Raw genomic sequence first — 14184 nt, forward strand, 5'->3', positions numbered from 1 at the left:
TCAAATATAACCTGTCGGTCATGACTTATTTTTCACGGTATTAAACAACACCACAAACACTTTTATCCACAAAGATGTTTTATTAATGCTAATATTTCGCTGATTTTCGCCTCAGCATCATCAGAGCACAACACACATGTAAATGCGACAGTGAGTGAGTGAAACAATATAATTGCAAAAGACAAAAGATCTAAAGTCCTATTTTTGGCACCCTCTAACGGGGAAAAAAAAAAAAAAAAAAAAAAAAAAAAAAAAAAAAAAAAAAAAAAAAAAGGCAGCAGTTATCCAGGAGTTTTTCTTAGGATAACTGTCTCCCAAATTTTTGGCAAATTAATGCAACCATATCTGTTAAGGTTGGGAGAATTCTTCAAAGCCCATTGCTGACTCAAAAAATAATCTTTCAGATCTATAACGACTCCTAAATAGCACATTCGTTTTCCTCCATCTAATCCTGTGTGAAGGAGTGTCCAAAGCGTGGTCTGCCAGTCCCGACTTGCCATAGTAATAGTAGCAAATGTATCTTTCATGTTCTTCCAGGCGGATGTTCAACTGATCTTCCTGTTTGCCCATAATAGGCCAAGTCACAGTCACATGGACCTTCATACACTCCTGGGTGTGCTAAAGGGTGAAGTTTATCCTTTGGCAAGCAGATCAGAGTTGCCAGCTTGACATGAGGCTTGAAGGTGGTGTGAAGGCCATGTTTCAACAATACTTTGGCTATCTTTTCTGATGTACCTCTGATATAGGGAATGGAAATGGTCATGTTGTATTCTTGTGTATAGTGGGGGGGGGGGGGGCAGAGTAATGGGGCCTATGTAGTATTTTTTCTATTTTGTAGCGATTGTAGCCGTTGGCTAAAAAACGTATGGCGCAGGTACTGGAGTTCATTGGTCAGAGCTGTATCGTTAGAACAAATGGCTCTGACTCTGTGTGTAAGTGTTTTTAAAATGCCATACTGTTGGACTGGATGATGTGATTGTTTATGTAGGTATCTTCCTGTGTGTGTAGGCTTCCTGTAAATAGAAAAAGATAGTGATCCATCTGAAAAGCAGGTGACTAATGTGTCAAGAAATGGTAGACAGTTATTTGATTCTTTTTCTACTGTGAAGTGAATTTTGGGGTGTTGGCTGTTTAGGTAGGTGACAAAAGCGTCCAAAGTGTCTTGTCCGTGGGGCCAGATGGCAAACACATCATCTACATAGCGCAACCAAACTTGTGGCTTGTATGTAGCTGTGTTAAGTACTTTGTTCTCAAAGTGTTCCATGTAAAAATTTGCTAATGGGGGGGAGAGGGGGGGAACACATAGCAGTACCATTAATCTGTTTGTAGATAGGATCACTATCTTTTTCTATTTACAGGAAGCCTACACACACACAGGAAGATGCCTATATAAACAATCACATCATCATCCAGTCCAACAGTACAGCATTTTAAAAACACTTACACACAGAGCCAGAGCCATTTGTTCTAACGATACAGCTCTGACCAATGAACTCCAGTACCTGCGCCATACGTTCTTAGCCAATGGCTACAATCCCTACAAAATAGAAAAAATACTACATAGGCCCATTACTCTGCCCCCCCCCCCCCCCAATACACAAGAATACAACATGACCATTTCCATTCCCTATATCAGAGGTACATCGGAAAAGATAGCCAAAGTATTGTTGAAACATGGCCTTCGCACCACCTTCAAGCCTCATGTCAAGCGGGCAACTCTGATCCGCTCGCAAAGGATAAAATAAAAAAAATAAACTTCACCCTTTAGCACACCCAGAAGTGTATGAAGTTCCATGTGACTGTGACTTGGCCTATTATGGACAAACAGGAAGATCAGTGAACATCCGCCTGGAAGAACATGAAAGATACATTCGCTACTATTACTATGGCAAGTCGGGACTGGCAGACCACGCTTCGGACACTCCTTCACACAGGATTAGATGGAGGAAAACGAATGTGCTATTTAGGAGTCGTTATAGATCTGAAAGAATTATTTTTTGAGTCAGCAATGGCTTTGAAGAATTCTCCCAACCTTAACAAATATGGTTGCATTAATTTGCCAAAAATTTGGGAGACAGTTATCCTAAGAAAAACTCCTGCATAACTGTGCCTCCCCCCCTCCCCCCGTTAGAGGGTGCCAAAAATAGGACTTTTGATCTTTTGTCTTTTGCAATTATATTGTTTCACTCACTCACTGTCGCGTTTACATGTGTGTTGTGCTCTGATGATGCTGAGTTGAAAATCAGCGAAATATTAGCGTTAATAAAAACATCTTTGTGGATAAAAGTTTGTGGTGTTGTTAATACCGTGAAAAATAAGTCACGAATAACCATCAACACCTAAGCTTATCAGTTAGATAACCTGTCAGTGACAACTGCTCCCACTTTTAGCAGTTAATGCGATAAACTGCATATAAGATCCAAATTACCACAAATATATATATATAAACCAAGAACCAGTAATAAAAAATATTAAAAAATATAAACATAAATGGATGGAACATGCTCAAAGAATGAAAACAGAAAGATTACCAAAACAAGCCTTAAAGTACAAGCCATTAGGAAAAAGAAAACCAGGATGTCCTCTTAAACGATGACTTCTAAGGACGGAACAGGCCATGCTAGGCCTAAATCCTTGATACGCATAATGATGATATTTATTTATTTTTTTTTTTTTTAACTGAAGAGAAAAAAAAGGCTACACAATAATAATAGTGATATTGTGGAATATCTGATTTTCATTCAGACTTGAATGAAAGTTGAATTTCATTCAACTATCAACTTCATATTAAATGAAAAGACATCAAAATTTTCACTAGATGTTAGAGTTCACAGAGGATATGAAATAAGCAGTGACCACTTCCTTGTTAAAATAAAATTAAGATTACCACCTAAATGGATACAAGTAACAAGAACAGAAAGAAAAATTGAAACATTTGTTTATAAAACTAGACTACTGAATGACACAAATGTACAATGGCTATATGAACAAAGAATTAACCAATATCTAGATAAAATAAAACAAAATGAAGGAATAGAAATAAAATGGCTTAATATAAAAATGATACTAAATGCAGCAGCAAATGAAAGCTTAGGAAAGACCAAAAAATTCAATGAAAGAAAAAAACTGAAGATCTAGGATGATACAATCAAAGAAATAATCAAAAAGAAAAAAGAAGCCTATCACAAATGGTTAAGCAGTAAAAGATTAGAAGATGAAATAGAATATAAAAGAATAAGAGCCATAGCTAAAAGAGAAGTCAGAAAAAGACAGAGAATCATGGAATAAATTTGTTTCTAATTTAGAACATGATTACATAAAATAAGACCCAATGTATATAAGATTTTGAAACACCTAAATGCAGATACCAAAGAAAACAAAATTAAATACTGAATTAAAATTAGAAGAATTTCTAAATTACTACACAGAACTGTGGACAGACAAATATTTTAAAAAAGACAACTGGCAAACAATTAACAAAAATGAAAAGGAAATAACTGAAGAAGAATTAGAAATCAGCCTGAAAGAAACAAGAAATGGAAAATCATCTGGAGAAGATAAGCTAGGTTCAGAACTATATAAATAAGCAGGAACAAGATTAAAAGAAAGACTCTTATTATTTTTAAATAAAATGTACTCAACTGGTATCCCCCCAATAGAATGGAAAAAAGCAATTGTGATTTCTATCTTTAAGAAAGGTAATAGAGATGACCCTAAAAACTATGAAGGTATCAGTATACTAAATTCCTGTTACAAAATATATAGCAGAATCTTAAATAACAAACTAATGAAATATTCCGAAAACTTTATTCTAGAAGTACAGAATGGATTTAGAAAAGGACGATCATGTATAGATCCAGCCTTTTGCCTAAAATTAATAATAGAGAAAAGAAGAGAATATAATTTAGAAACACATATTGCATTTATTGACTTTGAAAAAGCATTTGACAAAGTTAAAAGAAACATGTTATTTAACATATTAAAAGAAAGACAAATACCAAATAATATCCTAAAAGCTATCACAAGTATATATGAAAATAATCAAATACAAATAAGATTAAATCGCGAGCTATCATATACAAGAGAGATAAACTAAGGGGTCTGACAGGGATGTCCCCTCTTAGCAACTCTTTTTAATATCTACTTAAATGAAATAATAATAAAATGGAGTAAAAATTTACATCAAGGAATTAAACTTTCACCTACAGTTAACTTAAACACTCTCCTCTTTGCAGACGACCAAATAATAATTACAAATTCTGAAGGTAACTTACAGAAAGCTATTTTAAATCTAAATGAGATATCCAAAGATTATGGTATGATAATATCAACGGAAAAATCAAAAACTATGGCCTTTAAAGGACAAGATCCAGTAAGAACTAAAATAGTAATAGATAACAAAATCTTAGAACAGGTGAATTCATTTAAGTACCTGGGATGTATGATCAAAATGAAAAAGATATAAACGTAAAAATTGCAAAATATTTAAAAATAACAGGAGTAATTAACTCTATATTTAAACCAAGCCTAGTTCAATAACAAACCAGGCTAAAAGTATACAATACATTAGCCCTACTGGTCTTAATGTATGGAAGCGAAATCTGGACAATAAAACAAAAAGACAAACAAAGATCAACAACAGCAGAAATTAAGTTTATGAGAAAAACTGCAAAGTATATCCTATTTGATTACAAAAGAAACGAAGATATTATGAAAGAATTAAACCAAGAACCTGTAATAAAAAAAATTAAAAAATATAAACATATATGGATGGAACACATTCAAAGAATGAAAACAGAAAGATTACCAAAACAAGGCCTTAAAGTACAAGCCATTAGGAAAAAGAAAACCAGGACGTCCTCTTAAACGATGACTTCTTAGGCCGGAACAGGCCATGCTAGGCCTAAATCCTTGATACGTATGATGATGATGTCTTACTTATTAAGCAATCTTATATTAAAAAAATTGGAAAGAATGAGATGACATATTCATCTCCTCCTACAGTTTTGGAAGTTTTTTTTTTTTTTTTTTAATATATAATGGGAAAGTTAATTTAGGATTATAAGTAAATTTACTTCTTTGTCTTCATCTATGTTAATAAAATCAGTTAGTAAGATTTAAAGTTATTAAAACAGTTTGTAACATAAGATTAGTTAGTTTTTATTTTATTTACAATGATTACTGAAATGTAGATGATTTTGGTTTACATTAAACTAAAGTTTTTACTCCAACAAGTGATTAGTGTGTTTCCATAATTTTCGTGATGTATTCTGATCACCGTGTAAGCATGAAGGAAAGGGTAGGTGATTTTATTTCATCTGTACGAAATGAAAAATTTTCAAAACATACTCATTTAGTAAGTTTGATCCATAATTTTAATAGTGAACTTTAGGAAAACACTGAAGTGTTTTTTGAAACACAGGTTTCTTAGTAAATGATGAGACATCAGTTGTTACTTATTCTAAAAGCAATTACAAGGAAAGCTAAAAAAATCTGTCTTAGATTGTCACAATTCATCAAAAATTGCTGATTATGCAACGTTCTAATCTCTGATGGTGCAGGAATTTTTCTAGGAAATGACATAGGTTATAACCTAAGAACAAAGGAAACTATTTCTCAGTTTTATCACAAGCTCACTGACACTATTTATGGATTTCATGTAAAGGCATCTACTGATGATTTCTTATAAAGCACATTTATTTATTATTACTTTTTTTTTTTCAATTTAAAAAATACCTTGAAACCTCAATTGCAAAGGACTTCATAAAAGAGGGTATGATACAATGGACATAGCATTAGTTGAAGAGAATGTGACGAGGAATGTTAGCTTTCCACTTAGCATATAATTTCATCCAGCTGAAGAATTAAACCTTCAAAGGATTCTAAACTTTGACTTGATTAAAAAGACAATATCAAGTTTGAGTCGCTTACAAACATCAGAAACAACTTCCGTTAACAATTTCAGATCTTAAAAAAAAAAAAAAAAAAAGGGGGGGGGTTCTGTTGCTACAGGTGTAATGAAAAGAGCCATGAGTCAAGGTTCTATCCTAAAGATTTTTACAAAACTTTCTAAACCATATGATCAACCAAGTCTTCCCTCTTTCGATTCTAGGAAGCCGAAGAATTCTAATTTAAATGTGTTGCAAAATTGTATGCAAAATTGTAAATTCTGAAAACAATATTCAGAAAATGACAAGAACAGTAATTCAGTTCCATAAAATTCTATTAAGTCAGTAAAGATGCAATTATTTTTTTTTTTAAATAAATGATAAAGAATAGTTTATAAGACCAAGTAAACAATTTAGAATATGTGACTCTAAAAGGTATTTTTAATCAAGAGATAACAATTGAAGTTTTCAGAACTGATATTGAATTTCCAGATTTTAACTTAAATGTACCTATTTCAAGAATTTTTGATTTGTTCTGCAATTGTCAGTAATATTTTTTATATTATTTTCGAAAGGAATTTTTGATTATAAACACTCTTGCTATGAAGCAGGAATAATAACACTGCAAGGTGCAAATACAAAAAACCTACTTATAAATATCCAGTTTCACAATCAAATGATTCTTCTATTCCTCCTTTTAAGTCTTCAGATTTCAATGAGATTTGCATTCCTGAAAAAGATTTTTATCTAATACATCAGTGCTTCCCAAACTTCTGGATGTCAGGGCCCCCTTTGGAAAAATTAAAATATTTCGTGCCCCCCCCTCGAAAAAAAAAATTGTAATACAGACATATATTATTATAATATATGTCTGTGTTTATATTCAATACAAAACATACACAGCAAATATTGCAAAAATCAAATGCAAATATTACATTTTTAGCATCTTACATACACATATGATATAGCACATTATCTCATATTTTATATAGATAGATATATTGTTATTGTACATTTGCAGTACAAGCACATGAAACGTAAAACGATTAGTAATAAAGAATTAAAAACATAAAAGTTTAATAACAATTTAATGTGATGGATGTGTTTCAATGCTGCTACACCCATATCAGGTGAAATATTTGAAACTACAATTCTTAGGTTTCTGCTTTGAAATGAAACTTATACGAATAAGCATATATTTACTAATATTCATTAAGCACTGAAATATGCAGGAAGCAAAATTTCTGAACCCGCACCAATGTGTGATTTTTTTCCATTAAAATATAAAAAATAACAAAATAGAAATAATAAAAATTAAATACGTTTCTTTAAAGATAAAAAAAAATCTATTTAGTCTTAAAAGATTTTAAATTTGTTTTCATTATTTCACGGCCCCCAAGGGGGGGGGGTGCGACCCACAGTTTGGGAAGCACTGTAATACATCATCAAAGACTCTAGATCCTCGTGAAGCGCTTTGAGAAAACAGCAATATTCCTTCTGAGGAAGATATCTAATTTGTTAGAAATAAATGTGCTGGAGTATTCTGTCAAGATTAATTCAGATAAACCATTTTTTGTAACGAAGTATTAAACACCACTTGAGTATGTTGACACATTTAAACAATTCATATAGCAGTATTGACAGGCAGGAATTATAAACCTTCAAATTGCAGAATAGTTACAAAGACAAAAGTTTATAGGTCACCACTCTCCATTTGGTGTCTCCAATAAATCAAAAGGAGGCTATGGCAATTATTTTTGCGCTGAAGAAACTTAAATACTTTAGATATAGTCAAAACATGGAGGTTAGGCTTGATCACAAGCCATTATGCTTTCTAAACAACATGAAGGATAAAAATCAAAGAATCATCTTTGATTTTTGTTTTTCACCATCTTCAAAACTTTTCCAGTCCAGTCCAGGATTTCCAGGATATGGTGATGGCATTTCTGAAGTCCTTCTGAAGAGATGGCTGGGGAATGGGGAAGGAACTGATTATTCCACAGCCATCTCTTCAGAAAAGGACTTCAGAAATGCCATCATCATACCCTACATCCTTAGCACATAAGAAAAAATAGCCAGGTCCTTAAAAAAGTACAACCTCCACACAGCATTTAAGTCCCATCGCAAACTTACTACCCTTATCTGTTCCACCAAAGATCAGCTCCCTCCTCTCTCAGTGCCAGGAGTATATAGAATCACCCTGTTCTTGCAAGCTGGCTTACTTTGGACAGACAGGCAGATCAACAACCATCTGTCTAAAAGAACACAAATCATACATCTGCAATCACGACTATGATCAATCTAGTCTTGCAGATCATGTTTTGATTACAACCCACAGGATCTCCTGGAGAAAACCACCATAGTAAATTCAAAAAAGAAAGACTGTTTTTAGAATCTGCGGCAGTACTCAGAAATCAACCAAATTTAAATAAATATGGTTGCATAAAACTTCCTAAAATTTGGGAAACATTAATTATCAGAGATCCCATGTTACATCCTAGGCCACCTACAAACACCCATAGAGGGTGCACCACCTAGATAGGATTTTAGAGTCACCCACATGTGTTACTTAATATTGTATATGAGTGTGTTGTTACAAAAGTTATTTGTAATCCTTGAAGATGTCTCAGTGACAGACGAAATATTGGAAGCATTAAAATTAGTTTCAATCCTTTACCAGAGCTGATAATATTCCATTAAACCTCCAACATGATGTTGCATAGAGGAACAGATAACCATCATGGGTCAAAAATGCTGTCAGCTAAGAACAGAATAATGTGGCTTCAGTGGGCATGCAATCACCAACAATGACAGTTGCCAATTGGACAAATGTTGTCTGGTCTGATGAGTTCAAGTTTGCACAGTATCACGTAATTATGGCAGAACCAAAATATGGTGGCAACAACATGAAGCTATGGACCACTCCTGCCAAAAAGCAATGGCTCAGGCTGGTGGTGGGTGTGTAATCGTGTGCGGAATGTTTTCTTGGCACATGTTAGGTTCCCTGATACCAGCTGAATTCTGCCTGAATATCACAGCCTATCTTAACATTGTCACTGATCATCACCAGGCTCCACTCATTATTAAATGCTGTTCTTAATAAAGTGGTCACTCAGTGTATATGATCTAATGGTATTGGAGTCCTGACAGATAAGACTAACTTGGAGGAAAATGGTTGATAGGAGTTAGATGGAAACTAATCACGCAGTATTATCACAGCATCCTGTATCCATTGAGTACATAACTAGAATTTGATTATGATAATCAAAAACTGCAGCGCACAACTATTAGAGTTCTAAAAAAATAATAAAAAATAAAAAAAAAGTCTGTGCGATTAGCTGAGTGGCTATGTGCTTTGCAACATTAAGCCTGGGAAAGGAGCGTCCTGGGTTCGATTCCCGTCACTGACCTGAGGAGCTTAGGATCTTTCTCAGACATAGCCAAGTTAGCCAGTCTTGGGTGTGGACTGCAGGGTTTTACCTCTTGCAAGCAGGCAAACCGGCCATGAGAACAAAATGCTTATAGTGACACAGGATACATTGGGCCAACCACCTTATCCTCGTATAATGGTTGCGGTTATAATGAACAGAAATCCTTGACACTGTAAAGGTAAAAGAGAGAAAGATTAAGAAAGAAAGAAAGGGGAAAAGAAAAAAAAAATCAGAGGAATTAATGGATTACATTAAAGGTAGAATCATTTTAAAAATTAAGATAGAAAGGAAGCGGAGATTATTAGCATTCCAGAATGTGAGAGCAGACTACAGTCACATGGTCAATCAAACAGAACAGTTTGCAAGATGTTTGATTTCTGGATTGGGGAGGAGGGAAGGTGGGAGGAAAAGGAAATCCCAAGATCTAAGTGGAATTTATATTATGTAGGTATATTCAAGTGAAGTGGGTCTCATATGAAGATATACGAGTGTTTCTCATGGAAACCTAAACATAACAAGCAAATTGCCCATATAATACAATCTACAGAGAAAAATACTGTGCAGTAGAAAGCAGATCAATACAGGTGGAAGACTGATGCACACAATGCAGACTGCATACAGCAGGTACTTACTGATAGAAACATGGTAACGATATATTACAATCATCAGAAGCATCTTGTATTCTGTCTCTGAATTGCTCGCTTGTTTCACACATACACACACACACACACACACACAGTGATGGTGCACTGTTAATTTCAGTGCAAAATTATGTGCTATTTTCATTATTATTTACTGCCTTCAATGTGCTTGCCATTTTGATTGCAACATCACAGGTTTCATTAAAAATTAAAATAGTTTACAAAAAATCCAATAAGCTCTTATTTAAAAACCTAGCCTGGCAGTTTCATTCCATTTTTACATTCACATACAGGTCAAACCTAGATTGTAATATCTGGGAAGTCATTACCTAAGAATCACTGATCAATGACAGTAGCTACTTTTATGTGACAAGCACAGTGCACAAAAATGGCAAGCTGTTTAGCCAAAAACTAAACATTATTTTTAATAGCTGAAAGAATGAAAAGTTATTAATGAGAGGGTGCAACAATTAATACATAAATAAAAACTGATTTGTAAATTATATTAAAGGTACTCATAGGTAAAGATTAATAATGACTGTCATCAACCAACTTTGGAATATACTGATATTCCTGCTTACAAAAAACTGTACAAAATACTACAAATAAATGAGTTCTGACATGATATAATTTCTGTACCTTATGTAAAGGATGAAGACCATATTTTGCTTTTAGCAACCTTTTCAGATGGGCAATTGTGATTGCACCTGGACACCGGAGATAGCGGCGATGATTCTATTTAAAAACAGAAGATAAAGTATAGCAAAAATGTTTTTTTACTAATCATTAGTAATTATAATGTTGCAACATGAAGTACTTGATTTAATTCACAATAATTAAGTAAGAATATTTAAATAATCACCTTACTATAATAGATTATTAAAGAAAACAGAGAAAAGATCATCTGTTCAATAGTTTCTATTGATATTTTTTGATTTAACAATTCATTCACAAGGTTTCTTAAGAGTCAATGCCAGTAACTCAGAGTTCTCCACATTGCCTAGTCCCTCCCTTGTGGGGCGCCTGTTCATGGTGGAGGGGGACCTCCCAGTGATTGTACTAGCCATTTTCATTCTTCCTGTTTTTCTTTGCTTTTCTTCCTATATTCTTCACTCTACTTCTTCTAAGTCTTTCCTGCTATCCTTTTTTTCCCGCCTATCACCACTGTGATCCAATGCTCTGCCACCATGTTTGTCATGCAGCGTGACATGTGAACATTTGGAGGGGAGGGGGGTTCTGGTAGTCTTGCACTACTTTGGACTCTGCTTTGGTAGTCCTGGATGACCTGGCCAGGATTGATTAGCTAGTGGGCTTAGCTGCAAGGGTTGACAGCACTGCAGTGTCTCTCACCCCCATGTCCAGGATTGGAACCCAAGGCTTACTGTGGAGCTGTCAGAGCCTCTGGGATAGCCCAGGTCAGTGAGAGTCCATGTGTGACTCCATGGTGGGTGGGGCATTCTAGTGCTGAACCAAAAACCCCTTGAGCACGAATTCCTCATCCTCAAATAGTTTAGGGACCTTAACAAGGTCCTGACCAAGAACTGGTACCATATATACGGCACTTGATAACACAAGTAAGAAATAAAAGATATGCAATACTAATACAAATGTACCAGTATTTCTGATCATTGATGCCACAGGTGAAAAGACAATAGGGAAAATGTCACCCTTCTTTATTCAAAAGGATGGCATTATTCACGACTGGCAGGATCTTTCAAAAGTATTAAGAAATTACATTCTGCTACGTGTGTAGAGGCTTAAGTGCTGTGAGGACATCATGTTGGAGGCTTAATGGATTTTTTACAACACTCAAAAAGAATTAAAATAGAATTTAATACTTCCTATATTTCGTCCTAGTCACTAGGACATCTACGGGGATTACAAAAACAATTAATGGAACATATACACAAATAACAAACAATACTAAGCCCAACTACGTGGGTGACACTAAAGTCCTATCTAGGTAGAGCGCCCTCTAAGGGCAGTAGTAAGTGGCCTGGAATGTAAGGCGGGAACTCTGGTGATGAGTGTTTCCCAAATCTTCGGAAGCTTAATGCAACCGTATTTATTGAGATTTGGTTGGTTTTTGAGAGCTGCTGCTGCTTCTAAGAAAAGTCTCTCTTTCTTGAATTTGCTGTGGTGGAGCATGGTGGTTTTCTTCCATGATACCCTGTGGGAGATGTCCAAAACATGGTCAGCCAAGCCTGAATGGCCATAGTTGTGTTTGAAGATGTAAGACTTGTGTTCCTCTAGACGGATGGATGCTGATCTTCCTGTCTGTCCAAAGTACGCCAGCTTACAGGAACAGGGTACTTTGTAAACTCCAGGCAGAGAGAGAGGAGGGAGCTGATCTTTCGTAGGACGGATAAGGGTAGCAAGTTTGCGGTGGGGCTTATTATGCTGTGTGTAGGTTGTACTATTTTAGTGTCTTGGCTATTTTTTCGGATGTGCCACGGACGTAGGGTATGGTGATGGCATTTTTAAATTCTTGTTGACGAGAAGGACAGGGGAATGGGGGAGAAGTTGTCCTCCCCCATTCCTTCCAACTAATACTTATAGTTAACTATTTATATATTCCTATTATTAGAGAGAATGAAATGTGTAGAACAGAGAAAAATTCTGTTCTGCGCATTTAGACACCCATCCAGGTGTGATATATTTTTTTATCTGAACTAATTCAGAAGGTGACATGTTTCAGTTATTGAATACATGTATACAGGTAACCCTCGTATAATGCGATATCGATATAATACGGTCTACAAATTGTAGTAACCCTTGTTGAACGTGGTACTTATACAACGCGGTTTCAATTATAAGACGTCTACAAACTGTAGTAGCCCTTTATCTTTTCATATATTTTTCACTGCGTGACTTGATCAAATTTTATCTTCTTTAAATTTGAGGCTACCCGCATCGTGCATGTAGTTATACGTAGCGAATTTATATTCAAGGATATACCATTTAGCACACATGTACGTCAATTGTTTACCACATAAAGTATTTATTGTTGAAAATTGTCTTCGTTTTTTGCCAGGAAAGTGCATTAAAATCATAAGTGTGTTTATCTCAAGCTGAGCACTTTATTTTTTGGCGAGTTACATACAATATATAATGCTTTTTTTACGTAAAAAAAATATATTTTTATAGTAATAGCCACTTAGAGTGCTTTTGCGATATACACCTATTAACAAATTTCCAGATATTTGTTAATAGAGATAAACCCGGGGTGCTTAAGGGTCAAAGCTGTATAACTGAGAGAAGACCTCCACATAGCCTTTAAAGCAATGCGGAGAACCGACCAGGGCTTATGACCTAACGTCCAATCCTCACCTTCTCGTGGTGCACCCTGTTGGGTATCTACTTTGATACTGAACGAACGAGGATGCGCTGGCAATTTGGGATTTAGCCGACCAAATTGTATTCTTAATGGTTAAACCAAAATAAAAAATGATGGTACGACATGACAAAATTTCATACCGGCTGGGGCGTCGCCCGGTTAAACAAGGCCCCCCGTTGTTTTCGCCAGGGAACCAGGGCGAACAGCGAAAAGTCAGCTACTGGAACAAATCTGAAAACAAACCCCAACTCAACATCACCAGAGTTAAAGATCGGTACTATCAACGTAAGAAGCCTGAATGGCAAAGAAATGGAGCTAGCTGAGGAATTAGATAAGTATCAGATCGACATAATAGGGGTGACTGAAACAAAAAAGACCAAAACTGGTGAGATCTTTCTGAGCAATAAATACAAAATGTTATATTCAGGCAATGACAATCAAGGAAAAGAAGGAGTAGCCATAGTATTCAACACAAAATACGAGGCTAATCTTCTTGAATGGCAGTCAGTCTCAAGTCGAATAATGTGGGCAAATATGAGAATGGGGAACTGGACAATGAGACTTATTTGTGCCTATGGTCCCACAGAAGGTTCTACTAAGGTAGAAGTGGAGGAATTTTTTGACGCTATAGAAAAAGCAACTGACACAATGAAAAAGGAAAAGTTGGTCCTTGTTGGGGGATCTAAATAGCAGAGTAGGAAATGATTGTGAGACATACAAAAATATTTTGGGAAAATTTGGAGAAAAGAGCAAAGCTAATAATAATGGCAAATGTCTGTTGGATTTCTGCTCAGGACATGGACTGGTTATTACTAACACCATGTTCCAACATAAAAATGTGCACAAATTCACATGGAGACAAGAGGCTAGGAATAAGAAAAGTCTCA

At 35.2% G+C, this 14184-nt stretch overlaps 1 protein-coding gene across 1 annotated transcript in view; it reads right to left on the reverse strand.

Moving 5' to 3' along the window:
- Positions 1-14184, reverse strand: part of LOC150100525 (polycomb complex protein BMI-1-like) — a 265230-nt gene that overhangs the window by 84228 nt on the left and 166818 nt on the right. The window contains exon 9 of the mRNA XM_090402672.1: positions 10600-10695. Coding sequence (XP_090258798.1) covers positions 10600-10695 — 96 coding nt within the window. The remainder of the gene's footprint in view (positions 1-10599; positions 10696-14184) is intronic.

This window comes from Typopeltis vanoorti, chromosome 13, assembly GCF_054136105.1.
Source record: "Typopeltis vanoorti isolate ZY-2024b chromosome 13, IOZ_Tvanoo_1.0, whole genome shotgun sequence".
Lineage (NCBI taxonomy): Eukaryota > Metazoa > Arthropoda > Arachnida > Uropygi > Thelyphonidae > Typopeltis > Typopeltis vanoorti.